The 22718-nt window shown below is 31.9% G+C and overlaps 1 protein-coding gene across 2 annotated transcripts; it reads left to right on the forward strand.

Moving 5' to 3' along the window:
- The first annotated feature begins 1392 nt into the window (after positions 1-1392).
- LOC124824365 (exocyst complex component SEC3A) lies at positions 1393-16137 on the forward strand. 2 transcript variants are annotated; one of them, XM_088098371.1, is made up of 25 exons: positions 1393-1653; positions 1996-2096; positions 2489-2569; positions 2723-2790; positions 2889-2991; positions 3562-3713; positions 4079-4196; positions 5312-5416; positions 6062-6163; positions 6241-6378; positions 6692-6820; positions 6912-6992; positions 7304-7378; positions 9013-9186; positions 9271-9415; positions 10956-11020; positions 11845-12015; positions 12110-12189; positions 12783-12864; positions 13503-13600; positions 13688-13796; positions 13897-13965; positions 15286-15351; positions 15430-15519; positions 15783-16137. In XM_088098371.1, the coding sequence occupies exons 1-25, from the start codon at positions 1479-1481 to the stop codon at positions 15891-15893; spliced, it is 2688 nt and encodes an 895-aa protein (XP_087954497.1). In that variant the 5' UTR covers positions 1393-1478; the 3' UTR covers positions 15894-16137. The 2 variants fall into 2 exon arrangements, with proteins under 2 accessions (XP_087954497.1, XP_047152750.2); XM_047296794.2 differs by having other exon boundaries at positions 2026-2096.
- The last annotated feature ends 6581 nt before the right edge of the window (positions 16138-22718 follow it).

The raw sequence follows: 22718 nt of genomic DNA on the forward strand, positions 1-22718 counted from the left end.
TAATTGTTATTAAATGCAATTAACACACATTTGACATTGTTTTCATCACACTTATTAATCTTTTCCACCATCAATAAGTGAGTTTTGAGTTTATAAAACCAACTTGTAACATAAAATTTATATTCACATATATACTATGAAATTATTTTATTTGTAATAGACATGAGATTTCCAAGACCCACTTTATCAAATTCTTCGTAGATGATTAAAATTCATATTATTTTACATTGAAATTAAAATTTGACACAATTAAATTCCAAAATAATTAGTTCAATTTTTGTGAAGAAGAGTTCATCACAACTATGTGTTGGACTTCTCTTGTATGATTCAATATTTTATTTTTGCACTTAAGATATATTTTTCCTGGATGATTTCACACATTTAAACAAATTATAAATTGTCTTATTTGTTCACAACTTCATATGTTTAGCAGTCTTCTTGATTAAAATTATGCTCATTAACTTCTTTTAACATAATTTTGTAATGAAAGTTGCGTTTTGTTTGCACAACTTCTTTGTTGTGCTTAAGTTAAAATCTATACTTTCATTATGAAGTCATTATCACTAAACATGATTTACCTATAACTCATAATTTTTTTCAAATCTAACAAGTTTAATAATTTCAAGTTACATAAAGTGTTTAAAAAACTAATATATTTTTATCCTCTTTATGTATAATAGTTATAGCAAATAGTTAACGAGTATTTCAAAGAAGTAAAATATTCTATTCAATTTATTTTATTTTAAAATTATAAAATGTAAACAAATTAAAATATATGTAAAATAATACGTGTACCGTTTAAAAGTCCGAAATTTCGTTTTATAAAATAAAATTACACTTCTAAAATTTCTACCCTGTATACTTCATGTAAAAAAGAAACCATATATATATATATAAACGTAAAAATATGTTATTAATTAACCGCTATATCAAGACAAGGACGAAGATTATTTTTTTATTTTCTCTTTTAATCCTTAGAAAATACAAAAAATTGTAAAAAGAAAAACAATTAAGGTTTATTTTTTTATTTTCTCTTTTAATCCTTAGAAAATACAAAAATTATAAAAAGAAAAACAATTAAGGTTTTGGTCTACGACTGCAGGGTGAAACGGTGAACTGCGTCAAAATTGACTGCCAGTAATCCATTTTCTATGTGGGTAAAACAAAAGTAAACAAAACAAATCCACCGTGGCCAGCACGGATATGGATCCTCCACAGTTTAAAATATCTGTAATAAGTTGCATTTCAATCTCTCACCATACATTTTATTTTCTTATTAATATTAATTCAGCTAGAAGTAAAATAAACGGTTGCGATGCACGCAGTTCAAAATCGAATTGCAGAAGATTCTGGTTCAAAGAAAAGTATGTTTTTCTCTCATTTAGTCTGTGACTATGCTACGGACTTTTTTACTTTGCTTCTTCTTCTTCTCTCTCTTTCAGTTACGATAGAGCTTCGAGATTGGCGACGTACGCTAAATGGCGAAATCGAGCGCCGATGACGGCGACCTCCGGCGAGCTTGCGAAGCCGCAATTGAGGATACCAAGCAGAAGATCGTGATGGCGCTTCGGGTCGCCAAGGGTCACGGCATCTTAGGAAAATCGTCCAAGCTCGGTCGCCAAATGGCCAAGCCTAGGGTTCTCGCTCTCTCCAGTTACCTTCCTCTAATCCCCTCTCTACAATTCTCGATTCCACTGTTTCCTATGCTCGCTACTTTCATTTTGCTTGCTCGAGATTCCACCAATGTTTTAGCTTTCAAGGAATTAAATTAACTACTCTGATGTGAATATTGATTTTTTATTTATTTTATAACTGCACTTTGAAGCTTCCACACATCGCATTAGGTTTAGCTATGGTTTATGCAGTAGTGCTTGATTAACTTCTTGTGCCTTTTGTAATATGTAGCTTGTTGGGTCTTAAGGCGGGAGTATTTGTGTGTGGTTTCTTCAGCGTGTGTTGTGTTTTAATTGTTTGTTGAACTCTGCATTTGTGTAGTTGTTGGTGATGACGTGGTATTTGCTGCAGCAAAATCGAAGGGTCAGAGGACATCGGCTTTTCTTCGCGTATTGAAGTATTCTACGGGAGGAGTTCTTGAAGTAATTTGTTTTTCTTTTTCTTATTTTCATATGCTTGGATTTTAGCTGATGATGCAGCAATTATTATATAATAAATTCCAGACAACCATGGTCAAGTCAGTTTCAACATAAAACACAGTCGAGGTTTATTAACTCTTTCTCATTACCTGAGAAGCTTGGCCATGGATCCAATTTGAGATTGACCAAGACCAAGGTCGTCTGGTGATTCTGGACTGTCTAATAGTTTCTTTGATCGAGAAAAGATATGATTCCCCCTCCTCCACAAATTGAATTCAGAGTAGCTAGAGATTCCTCATTAGATGTTGTTTCTTGTCACGTGTTCTCTTTTTGGGTGGCATTTCTTCACCATCCCGTCTAGCATTTTCAACTTTGTAAAACTGTTGTGCTTGCAGCCTGCAAAGCTATACAAGCTGAAGCATCTGTCAAAAGTGGAAGTTGTAGCAAATGATCCCAGTGGATGTACATTTACTCTGGTAAAGTTCTATAATGGATGGGATCTTTATGTTCTATGTTCTCAGTTTCAGGAACAGAGGCTATGAGAAGCATACCATTCCCTGTTTTGGAGTTTAGTTTTGGTCTTTTTCCCCACTATATGCTTGTTAGGCTGATTCTTGTGTATCTTGCAGGGATTTGATAACCTTAGAAGCCAGAGTGTGGCTCCTCCTCAATGGACCATGCGCAATATTGATGACAGGTTATATTTGAAAATCTATGCATAGACAGTTAGTTAGTGGTTGAGTTCTGTGTGAGGGGATGAAAATTTTCTCATAATGCCCATCACTTATCTTGTAGGAATCGCCTTCTTCTTTGCATCTTGAACATATGCAAAGATGTTTTGGGTCGCCTTCCGAAGGTTGTCGGTATAGATGTTGTGGAGATGGCTCTTTGGGCTAAGGTGCAATATAATCTCTTAACTTTGGTGCTTCTTTATAATCAAGTAGCCCTCATTCTGTTTTACCGAGCTGAATTCTTTTCACCTCTATTCCTTGATAATTAATTTTTATTTGCTACTCTGTATGGAATGTGACATATCAAGTCTATGACTTCAAGCTGGGGATGTTAATATGTTTGGAAGTTGGGTAGAGGGAGGGAAGGGGAAGAGTTAAATCTCCTTCATGAAGTAAAAAGGGAGGGGAATTTCCTTTCCATTTAAAGTTAAGCGCAGAGAAGAAGAAACTTACTAGTCCTTATTTAATTTGAATGAATAATTTTCACTGTTTGCTTGCCAAGTTGAGGGGTATGGGTCCCCAAGCGGAATACATCCCATTCCTCCCCCTCCTTTAAAATCTCCCAGACAAGGATTAAAGTTTAATTTTCCTTTTCCTTTTCTATCCTTCTTCCCTCTTAACTTCCCATCCAAGCATAGTGTTGGACTGTCTCTGCGAAATTCTTGTTACATTATTCAGTTAATTATTGAATGTAAGCTTCCTGGTCTAATTATTTATTTTCATAAACTGTGGAATAGGAAAATACACCCTCTGTCCCTGCTCAGAATAAAGTACGAGATGGTGGTCCTGTTGCATCATCTGTTGTGAGGGAGACAGAATTAAAAGTTAATGTTGAAAAGGAACTTGTCTCCCAGGCAGAGGAAGAGGACATGGAAGCTCTTTTGGGAACGTAGGTTCTATTCTTCTTTGTTTTATTGAGGATAGGTATTCATGATAAGAATTTTCTTGAAATATTGGCCTGCGGTTTTGGTAATTGTGGAACCAGGTTTTTTAAATCCTAGGGTTACACTTGAGTCTCTGTGTCTTCCCTTACAAAACTGCTGGCCACATTTTATGATTCATATTGATATAGGGAATTCATAATTATTAAATAGTGTTATACATAATGATTGTAACATATTTGTCAAATTTAAGATGACACAGTTAGATTTGTAAATAACTCAGTTTGACTAAATCATGTATTAGGACTTATTTCACAGTGCTAGTTTCATTCAATAAATGGTTGAGTTTCTTTTTATATTTTTATTTGTGCAGTTATGTGATGGGTATAGGTGAAGCAGAAGAATTTTCTGAAAGGTTGAAGAGGGAGCTCCAGGCTCTCGAAGCAGCAAATGTGCATTCTCTTTTAGAAAGTGAACCTTTGATGGATGAGGTATTACTGTTCTTAGTTATAACCTTTCAATGGAAGTTTTGGTTACCCTAGTCTAACTTATTTGCAGCCTTTTTGGGTTGCCTTAGTTGCAGCCTTGAGGAGGTGCGAGTCCTACATCAATTAGAGATATGATTTATAGAGATTATAAAGCTTGGGCAATCATTTCCTTAGAAATTAATTTTGTGGGGTTGATTTAGGTTTAATGCCCGGTTGAGCCACTTGCATTGTCATACTTTGTCCGCCCATAGCCCTAGGTATGCAGGGGTGTGTTGAAAAGCCACATTGTTGCGGTTGGTTACATGTGGCCCACATTAATTGCAGGCTCTTTGTGTTGCCTATTTGCAACCTTGAAGTGAGTGCTTAATCCCAAATCAACTAGACTTGTAACTTGAATAGAGTTTATAAAGCTTGGTCAATTCTTACTTTACAAGTTGGTTTATAAGAATTGAATGAAGCTGTGAACCAAAATTTTAAGATATTTCTTTGGTGAGTATTGCCATATTTTTTCCTATATATGTTCTTGTCAGGCTTGGTTCATATGTTTTATGGCGGTTTAACTTTCTCCCTTTGTTTTACATGATGGATTGAACTAGGATTTTCTTTTGACTAAGCTATGATTAGGTTATTTAAAATCCTGGACTCGATTTTTTTTTATGAAATCAATCTGATTTTGTCTTTTTGAAACTAAATATTTTGTGCTGCTGATATTTCAAGTTGTAACTGTATAACACTATTTCATTTTTGTCATTTTTAAACTAATACAGTTGCTAAATCAATTTCACAAATCTCCATGTTCATTAGATATCTATACTATATATAAAGGGAATATGATGTTTTAATGTACACATTTTGTATCTCTTATTTTACTCCTATAACTGCCTATTATTTCTTCCCACAATCTTATTTTTTATTTAGTCTTTGTTCACTCCCTTGCTCCACTTTTCCAATAATAACCCCCACCTGCGATTTGTTATTTAACCTTCATTATTGCTCTTTTTATTTTTCATTTATTTTTTAAAAAACACAAGGGGCAAGGAGTGCCACTTTTTCCCTAGTTTATAACAAATTAATTTGCTTTTATAGATTGGTTCATGCTACATGTGTGCCTTGCGCAGGTTATGCAAGGGCTTGAAGCAGCGACCAGTGTTGTGGAAGATATGGATGAATGGTTAAGCATATTCAATGTAAAACTCCGGCACATGAGGGAGGATATTGCATCAGTAAGGACATGTACCCTTCACTTAAAAAGTATAAATTTCCTAGATACAATTTACTCTGTTTCTAATGGCAGTGTTTACTGGAAACATGAATCATTTGTTTAGTTCTCCTTGTTGCTTTGCTAAGGCAAGGGGACTTATGTATCAGTCCAATCCTCATAAGAGAAAGACTTCATCTCATTAATTTCTAGCATCTATTATTTTTGGCTTAAAGTCTGTTAATTAACTAAGGGTATTTTAGGGAAAAAACTTAATGCAAGTGACAGTTTAAAAAGGGGACAAGCAATTTTCTGAAAAGGGTCTTTGCATATAAGGAAGGATGAAGGTAGTTAATGGTAAACCAAGATATGAAAGTAAAAACATCTGTATCCTGATATATGTTTAGCCTGGAAACAGCTATCCAGATATTTTTACACTACCCAATTTCTAGTTTAATTATAAGCTTCAGTGAGTCTAGTGTGCGTAAATTATGGTCACAATTATTTCTTCAAAATGACCATTTTTGTAGTGCTATGAAATTTGCTTTATGATATTTTAGTATTGTTTGCTTTTCTAGGTTATCTAGGTGATATAATTTCTGATGTTGGAGTTCTTGAGAAGCACTGTCTCTTAATATACTTTTTTCCTTATAACTTTTCTTGTGTCCAGATAGAAACCCGCAATAACAATCTGGAAATGCAATCAGTTAATAACAAATCTCTCATTGAAGAGCTTGATAAGCTTCTTGAGCGGTTGCGTGTCCCTTCTGAGGTATACCCTGTTTCCTAATGTAAGCCAAATGAACTTCCTAGCTTGTATTTATTTTAATGAGTTTTTGTTGGGTGTAGTATGCTGCAAGTTTGACAGGAGGTTCATTTGATGAAGCTCGAATGCTTCAAAATGTTGAGGCATGTGAATGGTTGACTAGTGCCTTGCGTGGCCTTGAAGCACCTAATCTAGACCCTAGTTATGCAAACATGAGAGCTGTATGTTCGCTTCTTACTTCTCTCTTAAAAATCATTTGGTAAAATAAGTCAATTATGACTTAGGCATTTAGGAAACAAAAATTATCCATGAGACTGTGCTTGTTTGTTAGAAAAGTATTAATGGAAATCTTTTCAAGGTGACTGATGATTTTTCATCCATTATTTCTATCATTTTTCTTTGTCTGGGAATATTGTAAGAGTGCTACGAATTTGGCATCACAAAGAATAGTGAAAATAGTCTGGCTTTGGTTGATATGGCAAATATGTGTTGGGCCTAAAAACCATCTGTTCTGATTCCTGCAACCCCTTACAGGTTAAAGAAAAGCGAGCAGAACTTGAAAAATTAAAATCTACTTTTGTCAGGAGAGCATCTGAATTCTTGAGAAATTATTTTGCTAGCTTGGTGGACTTCATGATAAGTGATAAAAGCTACTTTTCCCAGGTATTTTCTACATATTTGTTATAGAATTGTTATCCCTGGAGTCTTTTGATTGAATTTATTGGTATCATTTTTTTCTGCTTGCTCTAAACAGCGAGGACAGTTAAAGAGGCCTGATCATGCTGACCTGCGGTACAAGTGCAGGACATATGCACGTCTTCTGCAACATTTGAAGGTTAAAAATTTGGGACCAAGAACCTATTTACCTTGACAAAATGCTTTCTGTTTTCATTTTGTTCCCTATTTTCAAAGCTTTTGTAGAACTTTGGTTTGCCTTTTTCTTGTATAAATATCTGAAAATAGAAAACAAATAAATAAATCATGTCATTTTTTGTACAAAAAAGTTACAGCAGAAAATGAAATTAGAAAACTTATTCTCAAATTAAATAATCCTTACTATTATTTTGCGTGAATTTTGTTTTGGATACATATATATGTCCAGTAATTTTCTTTTTCTACCTAAATAATATTTCTGGACACTTGCAGAGTCTTGACAAGAATTGCTTGGGTCCGCTGAGAAAAGCTTATTGCAGTTCTCTAAACTTGCTTCTTCGTAGGGAGGTTTGTTGCACATCATGTTTTTTTTATATTTTCTTATTATGATCATGCATTCCTTTATTTTTGTAATTAAGCAAGGAGCATTATTACAAATGTGAAAAAAAATAATTAATATGATTTCTTAGCTAATCAGTACATACAAAATAAATAAAAAATCAATCATTGGCAGGAGGATTATAAAGTTCCAGGGAGAATAGATCTCCCAATTTTAAATTTTTTTCCTCTGTGACTATCTTGTGAGTGATATAACATTAAAGTGTAACTTGTTCCAAATTAAGCTGTTGAGTTTGTGTTATTTGGCATGTTTTATGTTGTAGAACATTTATTTTTAAGATTTGTCGTACCAGGCATAAGTTTAGTTGGGCTCCTTTTGGTTTTGAACGAAATGGGAGAAAAATTATTAGTTATGTAGCTGTGTTTCACGTAGTGCTTAGCTTTATCCTAAAGCCTCCGTTTGACCCTCAGATTCAGCATTTCGGCCTGCTAAAACTCGGGCCTTATCATGTTAAACTTCAGGATTTTGTTATGTTCGTGTTAGTATTGGAAGGAGCTAGGTTACCTGGATTGTTTTCTCCATGATTGACATAACTAGGAGTGAGAAAAAGGAACTTCTTACACTTTTTTATGTTCCTGCCGGAAATAATCTTCCACTGCATTAAAAAAAAATCATGTAATATTTTTTATAGATTATATCATGTAAATTGTCCATATTATATCTCAGAAAATTTTAGAGTATGTTAGATTGTCTCTCACTTGCCTTTAATATTTCTTTATTATTTGCAGAATTTGTAGAGAGATTTGAAAAATAAATAACGATTTATTTCCTTCTTTAATCTAATATTAGTATAAAATGAAGGTGGGTGCTTTATGTTATTTTCATCATGTTGCAAGACTTTGTGACATATCGAGTAAATATCAATCTCAATATACTCATTCGCCCTTATCTCCTTTTTCTTGCTGTATACCTATAATCTCAACAACTATCTTTTGAAAAAGGTGTCAACAGCAAATAACTTTATTGCATCTATCATTGCTTAACTAGATCAAGAGGGGATGTACTTTTCAACCTGGATTAATTTTATTAATACTTGAATAGCAGATCCTCCACCACTAGTGATGCATCATTAGTGTTTTGATCTTCCTTAACTGGAGTTCGTTGAATTGTGATTGCGATTTGGTATTTGACCTAAAGATGTCTTCTAGTTAATATTAGAATTCTGAGGTTTATGGGATTCTGGTTAAAGTGCGTTGTAGGTCTCATTTTTTATCAAAATCAGTTTTTGTCCCTCTACTTTAAAATGATGATTTTGGTCCCCATTTTTTATGATTGATGAATCTTTTGCCATTTTATGGAACTTTACTAGAATAATGACCCTAGGAGTTTGACATCTTACTTTAGGGAATTAAAATATAAATTAAATACTATTCTAGTTTATTTTAAAAAAATTTCCATCATCTTTCCTTATCATTCACCGATTATCAAAGTTACAGACTCCAAAATCACCTTATTTAAGGTGTAGGGACTAAAACCAATTTTGTCCGAAAATTGAGGCCTAAAACACATTTAACCTCTATTGTACTTTATGCCATGGTAGGCCTAGTATGTGGAGTCTAAGGCTTCATACATTCTTTGACAGGCCCGTGAGTTTGCAAATGAGCTTCGTGCTAGTACTAAAGCATCTAGAAATCCAACTGTTTGGCTCGAAGGTTCTTCAGGTTCTGGTCAAAATGTAAATGCTACAGACACTTCCACAGTTTCTGATGCCTATGCGAAGATGCTTACAATTTTTATTCCACTTCTGGTGGATGAGGTGATCTTTTTATATTCTTTCATTTTCAGCGCAGATTTGTCTTTAATATTTGAAATGTGTAATTCTTCATGGCATAAATTGCAGAGTTCTTTTTTTGCACACTTCATGTGCTTTGAAGTCCCTACACTCGTTCCTCCTGGAGGTGTTGTTAATGGAAACAAAACTGGATATGATGATGATGATGATGATTTGGGAATTATGGACATTGATGAGAATGACAGCAAATCTGGTACTCATACCTGACTCACCAAGAATAGTGTCATGTTTAATATTTTTAATCTATTAGTTGAGTATAGACGTTTTACACTTGTAGTTTTTTAAAATGTGTTTGTCACTAAATTTTATAAAATATTTAATAGTTTGCAACTTATAATTACATTAAAATTGTGGATGTTTTTTAGAACAAAAAAATTAGAAAAAACTGTGATATTTAAAACTTATTGAGTTAATGCAATACCTGTATGAACTTTGTTAATACAAATGTTAAAATAATATTTAGTTATTTATGTGTATGTAATATAAAACTGATTGTCTATTCTTGTGATTGTATATATTATAATGTATTTTTTATGTTTTTATTATGAATTATTTTTAACTATATTTATTGTAGAAGCAATAATAACATGAAAATACATGTAGTATAATAAATTAAATTGATATGAAGTTAAAAGGTGAAAATTTGATATTGATAAGCATACCATATACACATCAAAATAAGAAGAATTCATTTAATTTCCATTGAATACTATTGTGAATCACATTATTTTAAGAGATAAAATCAAAAAATTGACGATAGAATCTTTATTCTTATATTAAAAATATATTTTTTATTCAGAAACACAATATACAATTCATTATTTATAAATACATACAGTAATTAATGTTATAAAAAGAACAAATATATTTATTTATCTATTTACAAAAATAGCAGATAAAGAGCATGAAAATTACATTATTTTTTCACAAAAAGTCATTTTATCATTTTTGTTTTACTATTTTAAAATATGTTTTATGAACAATAATAATTAAAGATATATTTCACTAGTTTTGTATTTTAATATTTAATTAGTGGATTAATAATTATTTGTTTTGTAATTTTTTTTTGGCAAATAGATTTTAGAATTTTCATGAATTTTAAAAATATATGTTTTATCAAATTTTATAAAAGTCAGAATAGGTTAGCTTTTTTAGTTTACTTACTAAACATAATAATTCACTTTTTGCATACTAGTTGCATATTAAAAATTCGGGAAAATGGTAATTTGAGAATTAATATAGTGACATATATAAACTTATTTAAGGACAAAGTGTCCACAATAACCATTGCATACTTTATAACAGGGGTAATCAACCAATTGTTTATTTAAATACATCTTGTCTTGTAAATGCAACATAGTAATATAGTATTTATTGTTACTACTTAATATCAGAATATTAAAATAATTAATAAATAGCTTATTACTCTCAATATTAAAATTAAGAAAATTAATTTTAAATATTAAAATATATAATAAATAAGATTAATAAGATTAAAGTGAACTACTGAATTATTCTTTAGATACAATTCTTACTAAAATTATATATGACCAACAACTATTATAAATTAAAAGTTTCAAATCAACTGATAATATTTTTTAAAGTCTCCTTTACTGTGTGTATGTGTGTGTCTCTTTATGTATGTATGTAATTAGAAGGTACAGATAGATAGTTCAGTTTAGTTTCCCTTTGTATCTTTTTTCAAGAATTTGACCATATCTTTCATTTTGTAGGTAAAACTTCTGCTGAGCTTGAAGCTTTGAATAAATCACTTAAGGATTTACTTGATGGAATACAAGTATGCACAGCAATTCTCTTTATCTCCGAATTAACTTTTTGTGCTTCTGATATTTGTGATGAAGAGATCTGGATCTAGCATAGTGACAGGAGAGACAATAAGATTTAGGTTTGTTTAGCCTTTTGGGTCATAAAAAAGAAATTTGTTTAAGGAAAAAACAAATTGTATAAAAGTAGAGGTCGTAGTGCTGTTAAAAGAATTCAACTGCTGAATTGAATTGCATACAAAATATTGAATTGTTTAAAAAAACTAAGCTAAATTATTTCTTTATAAAACTGTGTGAACAAAGTTGAACTCTAGCTTGTAAGATTTAAAAATAAGTTTTAAAATGAGTCTTAATTCAAGAAAGCAAATCTAGGGTAAATTGAAGATAAATTATTGAAGCCTAATGTGTCTTAATTCTCAACCTTTCCCTTGGTAACGGTATTTCTGCTTAAGGTGTATAGAAGGCAATAGTTTTATAGAAGATGTCTGCAATAAGCAGAAGAGGTAGACAAAGGAGTGGTTCATAACAGGAGCTAGGTGCTAGAATCCACCCACTCTTGTATACAAGAAAATATTTAATATGAAGCATAAGCCTTTAGAAGGCCAACATTATTGGATTTATGAGATGAATATAATCTATTTTCAGTTCACAGACTAAGACTGAATATACTGTTTGTAATAATTGGTCAGGTTTTATTGAGTTGTTGGCAGTGGTTTAATATATTTAAAAATTCAGTGAATACAGCTATAAAACTACTCTTTTATATGATTTCAGTGGTTTAATATATTTAAAAATTCAGTGAATACAGCTACAAAACTATTCTTTTATATGATTTCAGGAAGACTTTTATGCTGTTGTGGATTGGGCATACAAGATTGATCCTCTACGCTGTATATCAATGCATGGAATAACAGAGCGTTATCTATCTGGTCAGAAAGCTGATGCAGCAGGATTTGTACGTGATTTACTTCGTGACCTGGAGTCTCGGATATCTATGCAGTTCAACCGTGTAGGTGACTAGCACCATGAGGAAGATTATTTTGTCATTGCATTTGTAAATTGAAATGCTTACCTGATTTATTTAATTGGAAATGCTTTTGCAGTTTGTTGATGAAGCTTGCCATCAAATTGAAAGAAATGAAAAGAATATTCGCCAAATGGGTGTCCTCTCATATATTCCCAGGTGAAATGAATTTTTTTAATTGTCCCCTCCTCCAAAATAATAAGTTTTTTGTAATGATTGTAGTACAACACTTGTCTGCTACCCTTTCAGCCAGTTATGCAAAGTTTGGAACATAGAAAGAGAGAAGTAGAATAGTATCTCTAATGGCATGAAAGGATCTTAACATGGTATTTTTGTCTCTATTAAAAATGTTACAGTAAAATTGTTCTATTCTGATACCTACCTTTTGCAAACTGCACTGGGTTAGTTCATTTTGGGTTCCTGAAATTACATGATTTTTCAATTTTTTCTTGGAAAATTTACTTTTCCGGTTGAGCTTACACACACACATTTGTGGTACAAGTTGGGTACGAATTTTAATTGTTTAAACTGTATTAAAATTGGTGTAAGATCAATGTGCTAATTAGGTACAGTTCTATACTCAGATTGGTTAAAATCATTTCAATGGATAATGATATTTATGAGATAATGGTTCTGTTTTGGAAGCAATTAGAAGTTAGTGTTGCAATTTTTCAGTCTAGTATGTATTTATTTCAACTGTCAAGTCTCTCTTTGGGATTGATGCTAAATACTTCGTCAACTGTTTTGCATAGATTTGCAACCCTTGCAACTCGGATGGAGCAGTACATCCAGGGTCAGTCTAGGGATTTGGTTGACCAAGCATATACAAAATTTGTAAGTGATTTGATAAAAACTGTATCCAGTTTTATGATATCTTTTTATTTTTCTGACAATTCAAGCACATACTTTTTAAGAGTAATGAGATTAAAATAAGAGGAAGTGGGTAGACATTATAGATTTTAGTTGTCAAGTTCTTGGATCAAATAGAGCATATAAGAAATGAGTATCAGAAATTAGAAATAAGTACAACTAATTAAAATATATTATAGATGAAATTTAGTGGAACCATACTAGCAGTATTGTTCTTTTCTCGAAGATTAGTTGTAGCATCTTCATGCCATCTTGTAGGATGGACGTATTCTATAATGAGTTTTTGCTAGATTTTCTTTATCTTGAATATACTATTTGTCTTTTAGTCAAATGTTTTGATCGTATTCATTATTTATGCTCAGCATATTTATACCCCATGGTCAACAACTAACAGTGTCTTTTTCATTTTCTATAAATGATGTCGAATCCTTGGTGAATTATACTTAAAAATCTTAATGCACTGCATCGATAGTTAATATGAGAAATTTCAGTGGTTTTTTGTTTGTAACTTACATAGGAGGAAATAAGTCCTTAATATTTCTTTTTTTCAATTTACTACGTAACTGTTACCATAACACTGCCGGTGGGAATTTGTTTGACAGGTTAGCATAATGTTTGCTACTTTAGAAAAAATTGCTCAAACAGAACCAAAGTATGCAGATATTTTTCTTTTTGAGAACTATGCTGCCTTTCAGAATAGGTAATTAAAGGCTGTTCCATTTTACTCAATTGATTGTGTAAAGAAAGACATTTTCTATTTTTCAATGATTTTGTTTATTTTACTCAGTTTGTATGACCTCGCCAACATTGTGCCCACTTTGGCCAAATTTTATCATCAGGCCAGTGAAGCCTATGAACAAGCTTGTACACGTCATATTAGCATGATAATATACTATGTGAGTATAATCTATTCTCTATTTCCATTTTTTGTGTCAATACACATGAATTGGTATCATCCGTGGGCCCCACTGATTATCACTTTTTTGCATTGGAAAGCAATTTGAACGCCTTTTCCAGTTTGCTCGAAGGATTGAGGACTTGATGTTCACTGTTCCACCTGAAGAGGTCTGTGTATAATGCTGTATTTTTATCCTTCATAGATTCCAGGGTACTTCCTGCTATACTGTATCTTGTCACGTGTAGAAATTCTATTTATTGAACAAACTGTTTGCAATGTTTCTTTCTCTGGTTGAAATAATGATGTTGTAGATATATAAGGAGGAAGAGAAACAAGAGAGAATGAATCACTGAATTGATACAGAAATATGATAAGCCCTAATGTGAAAGTAAGAAACTAACCTTAAGAATAATTTCTGATATTTTAAGTTGTATGATAGGAACAGTGCCTCTAAAGGGGATAATAAACCATTTCATTCTGCCAAGGCACACGCCCAAATCTAATTAATAATTTGTTTTTGTTTCTTCTGTAAAAGGTAGGAGTAGAAAGGGGAATTTTGGCTGCTAGTTAGTTAGTGGAGTATAATGTGTGCATTTCTGTTATAAGGTATGAGGTATTGATAATTGAGAATTAGAGCCGAGGGTTTCTCTTGCTTGAGAGAGGGGGCGCTGGGCTTGCTCTCATCCATTCCCATTCTTTCTTTTGCCTTATTTCCTGTTGTTTGTCATTTTTTTTTTCTCAGGTACCTTTGGTACAGGTTGTATCAGTTTATGATATGATAACATATTTTCATATATTATAACTGACTGTTACCATCCTTTGTTAGCATCATGGATTACTTTATCAAAATATATCTATTCTGGCACTTATTTTGAATGATAAAATTCCTCTTGCAAGGGAAATTATTTTGATGAATATATAACCTTATATGGTTGCTTTGTCTAAGCATCAAAACTAATCCCAAATTACCCTACGCAGCAAAACCAAGTGATCTGTTGCACTACTATCAGTTATAACCAATTTTCCCACATGTGTTCTAGAATCGACCGTGATCAACTATCCCAAGAGATTCAAACGATATAACAAAATCCTATAGGTTGCTGGGCTGAGTGTATTACTGACTAGGGGTCACTAATGTGGATTTATTGAAACATTTGGTTCAACTAAAGGGGTATAATACGGGGCCTCTTCAAAAAAATGGTAATTTCATCTGATGAATCCCAAAGAGTGATAGAAGAATGAATTAACTTCATGTGATTGAAGTTACTTCATTGACTGAGTACTACCGGCATCTAAGGATGACCACTGACGAATTATATGAGCTTAAAGAATTACGTTTGGCTGATGCATCTCATAACATTGTCTCTTCTTGTCTATGTTTTCCTGGATGCATGGAATGGAACTGTGAATTATTTAGTTACACAAATTTCACATTTGAATTTGACTTTCAACATTAACAGAGTTTCATTCTTTTGCATAAATTTCAGATTCCTTTTCAGCTTGGACTGTCAAAAATGGATCTTCGGAAGATGTTAAAATCCAGTTTATCTGGGGTACGGTGATTCTGGTTTTCTTGAAAGATCCTATACTCATGTCTGCCTTTGAACTTATGTCTTTTCTCCTCTACTTAGGTGGACAAGTCCATAGCTACGATGTATAAGAAACTGCAAAAGAACTTGACTTCAGAGGAACTATTACCCTCTTTATGGGACAAATGCAAGGTAAGATGTCCTTAATCAAGGCTTTTCCACTAAAATATTTGCCAAAAGTCAGTGAAGTGTCTAACAAGTGTTTCGCTAGTTTGGTTGATAGCAAGTGCAATTTTGCCAAGTTTAAGCTACATTTGAATGACAACTAAATTGGATTTAATTTTGTTGTTGTGTGAACATTTATTCCAACTTCACGCAATCAAGTATTTTTCCAATGCAGATTTCTGATTGTAAAAATAAGCTGCAAATTAATCGTATTTTTTAAATTTTTGCAGAAGGAGTTTCTTGATAAGTATGAAAGTTTTGCCCAACTTGTGGCTAAGATTTACCCTACGGAGACCATCCCATCTGTTGCAGAGATGAGAGACCTTTTAGCTTCCATGTAGAGGTTTATGTACGTAAATATTTTTCTTTCTTTTCATTTTATGTAAGGTATGATCTTTCTTCTCTCTATTTAATTTTATTTATTCAATAAATTGTATCTTTGTAGTTTTTATTATTTGAAACAAACAGTTTAACGTGTCTTCGAACGAATGAGATGAACGAGTATCTTGCTTATGTGCAAGCATTTTCAGGATTTACGAGTGGCAATGTTGTATCCGGTTAAAACTGCATAGGCGTTTTGGTTTATTTCGAAGTTGTAATTCCTTTTTTTAGAGCTTTTATCAGAATGTCAGTACTACGAGTTGTATGATAATTTCATATATAAATTTATTTCAATTGGTTTCAGGTTATTCACATCCTCCTTGCATTTTGACCTTCACAATTTCGTTTTTTTTTCAATTTATGATCTTTCTTGAAATTGAAGATACATTATCATAAATTTTATACGTGTGATAGTAGTTCAATCGGCAATAAATAAATAACATTTTTAAAACATTAATATAATATAACGAGAGATATTAAAACTGTATAAAAGGATATTCGAGAGAGTTGTCAATTTAAAGACTTGAATAAATCACTCAAAAGTTCGTTAACTCATTCTATAACAATCCACTTCCAGACAACTCATTTAACCAACGGATTAGCATGTCATTAATATTTTATTTGTGTTGTTTAGTTTAAATCAAATTCCAAAAAAAATTATTTTTACAAAAAAATGAGTTGGATTGAATTGACTTGGTTTTAACTCAAATTATGATAAATCAACTAATTGGAGTTTAATTGACACAAATATTTTTTTTCTTTCTTTTTTTCCATTTTTTTTTCTTAAGAAATATTAAGTACTTCAGAGTAACTTACTTAAGACTTTAATTAAATTACATATCATAGTTTATTTAATTTTCTTTCATTATTATCTTTATATCTTATTATCTTTTCTTGCTTTACTTATTATTACTTATTTCAACTTTTACAGAGATAATTAATTATTTCATTAATTTTAGTACTAGTTGAGGTACTTCTAAATTTTTCATGCTATTCAAATTAAAGAATATTATTTAACATTATACATAGAATAAACTAATGTTTTATTACATGATGTTATCAATAGTTGTATATTGAGAAATAAAAAATATAAATTTTTAAAAGAAATTAAAATTAAAAAATTACTTGCCAAAAAAAAATTATAATGTTTTAAAAAATAAATAAAAGTATTAAAATTTAATAAAAGAATAATTATTTACAAAATCTAAAGTTATAATCACAAAATAATATATATTTTTTGTCCAGCTATACATTTGAACTATCACAACTAAATATTTGTTCCACCGAAACGTTCTTATCCTCTCCTCACACCAACCATGTGATCATTGCAAAAGAGATTAAGCATACAAACAAGAAACACACAAAAGGGTTGAATGTGAAAAGAATCAAACACAAAATATCAAGGTTAATAACACTTTTCATACAAAGATAAACAATCATCTTAAGCATACCATCAACCTAGACTTAACCATTCAGATATAGTATGAATATCGAGCAATGTCAGGTCATGCACTTATGATGGCCTCTATTGCTCTACATATCCATTGGTAATGAGTTTCACTCTATCACACACAAGGTTAGTCTCTTTTGCGTCTTAGGCCATAATGGAACACCTAGACTAGGACCTCCTACTACTCTTACCACATGCATCACTCCTCTCTAATTGAGAATAAATGACCATTAGAGTGTTAGGATAACCCCCAAGACTAAGCTTCCTACACTCATACAAACAACACTTGATACAACCACTTAGAATTTCTCCTTAGAAACTCTTATTCTATCATACTTTGAAACATACATCAACCTCATTCAAAACCATTAATAACACTCCATAAAACATACTAAACATCTCATAAGGTACCAATCAATCCTTAAGAGAAACCACAAAAGCCAAAGAAGGAAATAACAAAGAGTGCAAGCAAAAGACATTGGCGTTGAGCAGCGTATCCTCGCCGCTGAGCACCATTCCTTGCGCAAACTTGACGCCTAAGCGCATCCCCTTACAGCTGAGTGTCAAACCTCTCGATTTTCTAGCACTCAAGCTTTGTTGACTGTCGTTGAGTGTCACACCAGAATAGTAAAGACCTTTAAACTAACCTTGGTTGACCTCATACTTATCCAAATGATCAAAATGACATCTTAGACATTGGAAATTATTTAAAAAACAAGTTTATCACTTAAATTGGATACCAATTTGATGATTTGGTCAAGAATCAAGGTTCAACCAATCAACCTTCAACTAAAAGTCATATATTTCATTTCTTTTGCTTTAAACTATGTTCTTAAGACTCTAAGTAGCCAACTAAATCCTAAATGGCCTCTTCATAACCACCAAACATTACATTTGCTCGTTAGACCAGAAACTAGGTTCACTAAACCAATTTAACTACTCACAAGGGTCTAAACTCAATTTCTCTCTTTATAACACAGAACTTGGCAACTTAGGGGTCTAACAAGTTAGAAATGACCTAATAACTGACACCAAACCCTCCACTTAAACGCAAACCTTCCATTTTAAAATCTTACTAGTTAAAACCCTTAAATTGAATTAAAAACTATACACAACGCACCCTACTAACTACCAACTAGTTCTACATAAGATTTCTACTAACTCAAAGCTCAAACAAGTTTTAAATGAACATACAACAGATCCAAAAACTCAGTCCCTCCCATTAGACCCTTACTTCAAAATTTTACTTATCAAAACCTTTTCTTAAGGTTCAAAATCAACTATAAAGAGCAAGTTATTCTTCCACTTTTTCTATAGATGATAATAACTATATATATTAAAGGTTAAAAGCATTCAAATATACATTAAAAAACAAATAATAATTTTTATTTTATTTTTTTAATATTATACATGAGTAAGGATGATAATGGATAATATGAATAGTGTTTATATACTATTTGATTCTTAACACAAATAACTTATCGAATATCCATTTAAAAAATATTTTAGATTTTTAAAATCCACATGTATTATGAATATCTATGAATATTTAAAAATAAATTATAGACTTTTTAAAATAAAATTACAAAAAGAATATAAAATATAATATAAATTAAATTCCAACTTAAATTAAAGTTAATTAAATATAAATTTTAACTTTAACTTTAATTAACTTTAACCTAATAAAATATAAATTAAATCTTAGTTTTTAATTAAATTTAACCTAATAAAACATGAATTTAATTTTTATTTAAATTTTTTAAGACAGTGGATACCACCTGTATATAGATATATCTATTTATAAGTAGATATTTAATTATTTATTATCTATTATCGACCTATACTCTTTTAAAATATCTATTTACTATCTATTAAAAAATTTATTCAAGATACTCATACATGCAAATGAAAAATTTTGGCATGTGCGCGAGCATCATACATTGTATTAAAATTTGACTGGTTTCTTTACTTAGAGAAAACAAAGAACTTTACTTAGAGAAAACAAAAAACTTTAGGAATAGAAAATTTTTAAAACATCTATGAAAAACGATAAATGAACTAAAGAAATGAGATTTATTCTTAACGCCGTTATAAATCTAACGTTTTTCTGACATCAACTTTGAATTGTGGACGAGCGGTAGTGGACGAGCGTCCGAGCATCGTTGGACGAGCGTCCTCTTCTGTTGGACGAGCGTCCTCCTCTGTTTGGACGAGCGTCCTCCACTGTTGGACGAGCGTCCTCCACTGTTGGACGAGCGTCCTCCACTGTTGGATGAGCGTCCTCCTCTGTTTGGACGAGCGTCCTCCTCTGTTTGGACGAGCGTCCTCCACTGTTGGACGAGCGTCCTCCACTGTTGGACGAGCGTCCTCCTCTGTTTGGACGAGCGTCCTCCACTGTTGGACGAGCGTCCTCCACTGTTGGCCGAGCGTCCTCCTCTGTTTGGCCGAGCGTCCTCCAGTGTTGGACGAGCGTCCTCCTCTGTTTGGACGATCGTCCACAACCGCTCGTCCACAATTCAAAGTTGATGTCAGAAAAACGTTAGATTTATAACGGCGTTAAGTGGGTAGGATTCAATTGATTCATTTATGAAAAAAAAGACATTGATAATGAGTTGTGAGAAGATGTATTTATTTTAATTTAGTAGGTTGTATCTGTTTGAAAAATGCCGGAAGTGGTGTTGCCATCAGTTTATAAAACGGCATTTGAGAAAGCGAAAAGATGCATTAGTGGGAAGCAATTATAGCAAAAAGAATAAGCACGTTTGTTTGATGCCAAAAAGAAACAATCTTAGTGAATGTTGAAATGGTGAAGCACCAACATCAAACTTATCAAACTTGTCTACACTTTTTGTGGTCGGAACACTCTCTCCTCAATTTTCATGCCCCAAATAATTCATCCAACTTTCTCACATTTTCTCTTTTCTTTTTCTCACTATCAATTCATTTTTCATTAAATTATAATTTCGAAGTCCAAATTTATCGTTAAATATGGCCGGTGCCTACTCCAAAATCCAAACTTTCTTCACATTTCCATACTGACACTAAAAATGATATTTTGATACTTATATATCCATTACATTCATTTAATATATTCTTTTTACATTTTTTATTTTTAAAATAATATAAAATATCATTTTACTTTTATTATATATTAAATAAATATAAATATATGTTATATAAATACGGTGAACACATATCCAACCTTATAAATAGTAAGATATTGTCAACTTTAAGTTAAATTATTACGGATTTTCTTTTAATATTATTTTAAAAGATTTTTTATCAATGAAAGTATTCCAATAAAAGTATCTTATCTGTATATAAACTTTACTATATGGTGTATCCGTTGGTATACAGATAGACGAACTGTTAACCGATGAGGCATGACTCATCGGTGCAAACAACCGTTGAAGGTAGTTAAAGGCTAATTAGTAGCATAACGATCATTAATGGATAGTTAACAAGTACATTAACAGTCAATAATGATCAAACCCCTCGGTTTGGAGAATACTCGTGAAGAAGTGTGAACGATCATGATGCCAAACTAGTCAGGACAGGATAATCATCCCTGAACCCTGTGTTACCGAAACATAAACTGATGTACATATCTTGTTTTATTTGTTTTATTTCACGTGGAAATTTATTTGAAGGTAGATATTTTTGTGGGACTGAGACACGTGACTTTACCGCTCATGGATGATTTTGTTGCTCGCTCTCCGAACGCTCGCTCTTCTGCAAAGTAAACCGAAAGCTCGCTCTCCCGCAATATAGACCGCACGTTCGTCTTTCTTGTGTCTGAATGCTTGGATCGCCTTCCTTTCTTCAACCTGGACCGCTCGGTCACTTTCAATCTCCTGCTGCTGATCGATCGGTCTCCTTTCGATCGGTCTCCTTCTTGATGAGGGGGGTGTACCTGAAAAAGGCACTCCGACGCTCAAGTTAGGCATGTTGTTGAAGAGCTTTAGCTCTTAGTCAAATAGTCAGTGAATGGTTAGCACTCTTTGACTATTTGAGAGTAGTGGAGAGTGAATAATGCGTAAGTGGTTAGCACTCTTTGACTATTTGAGAGTAGTGGAGAGTGAATAATGCGTAAGTGGAACATACCTGGCTTTTGACCTTGTCAATGTATTTATAAGTGTTTCATAGATCAAATAAAAACAACCTTACCTGGAGATCCGGTTAGTTATCCATAAACGGCTATCAATATCTTCAACCAAATATTTTGAATTGGTGGCCCAGCAATCACTTAAGCACTGACCCAATTACTATTTGAAGTAGCTTATTAGCGTTATAGACTCAATTACAACTTAAACCATTTGACCAGATTAACCAATGACGAATAAACCGATCAAACTTATTCGATAATCCCTCTGTCCATATTTCATATGAGGCTACCATATTTGGTTTTGCGTTTAAAAGCTTTCAAGACGTGCTTCAGTGCCATGCGTTGTTCGTTTTTACTAAAGAAAAGCAGTTCAATGATTGCTCAAAAAGAACAGTCACACTCTATCTCTTTCTAATTATATATCACAAATTGAACCAAAAGGTCACGGAGGAAATAAAAGTTGTGTTGCTTAAAATATCATTAAGAACATTTCTCTTCATTTTAAGTATTTTTAGATTATTTTTTTTACATCCCAAAAAGAGAAGAAGTTTCCAATTAATATGTTTAATTCAACCAGATATATAAATTAAGGGTAGAAAATAAAATAAAATTTTAGTTGTTTAGCATGGAGGAAATAATAAAATATTAGAAAAAACATTTTCTTGAAAAATTATTTAGATGATAAAATACTTATTTTGTTCTTGCTTTATATAATATAATAAAAGTACGAGTAAAATAATATTTTGATTTTAATTTTAAATCTTTTATTCATTCTCTTCCATTTTTTTTGTTTCTTTTCCATCAAACGGTCCAGAATAATTTCCTTCTTTACTAAAAATAGACATAGTTTCAAAACTCATGTGGAGAGACACTTACCATCTCTATCCTCGTGACCACGTAGTTTTATGAAAAATTGTTTTTGTTTTCAGTTATAATTTTGTTCTTTCTCTTTCTCTCTCTTTTGTTTATCGGAATGTCTCATTTATATTGTATTGAGTTTTTTTTTATTATGTTGAGAATCATTTATAAGTAATTTAGTGTCCACGAAAAACATTCTATCAGTTAAGTTAAATTATATATATGTAATAAATTTACATAATTTCAAATATTTAATCGTGAAATTATGTGTATAGTATGAAATATTAACCGAGCGGTTACAAACAACCAACCGGATATTTAGGTAATCTGTTTATATCTTATTCTGTTTATATTTTATTGGGCTTATATCAG

The sequence above is a fragment of the Vigna umbellata genome, chromosome 1 (assembly GCF_029865625.1).
Source record: "Vigna umbellata cultivar VRB3 chromosome 1, Vumbellata_1.0, whole genome shotgun sequence".
Lineage (NCBI taxonomy): Eukaryota > Viridiplantae > Streptophyta > Magnoliopsida > Fabales > Fabaceae > Vigna > Vigna umbellata.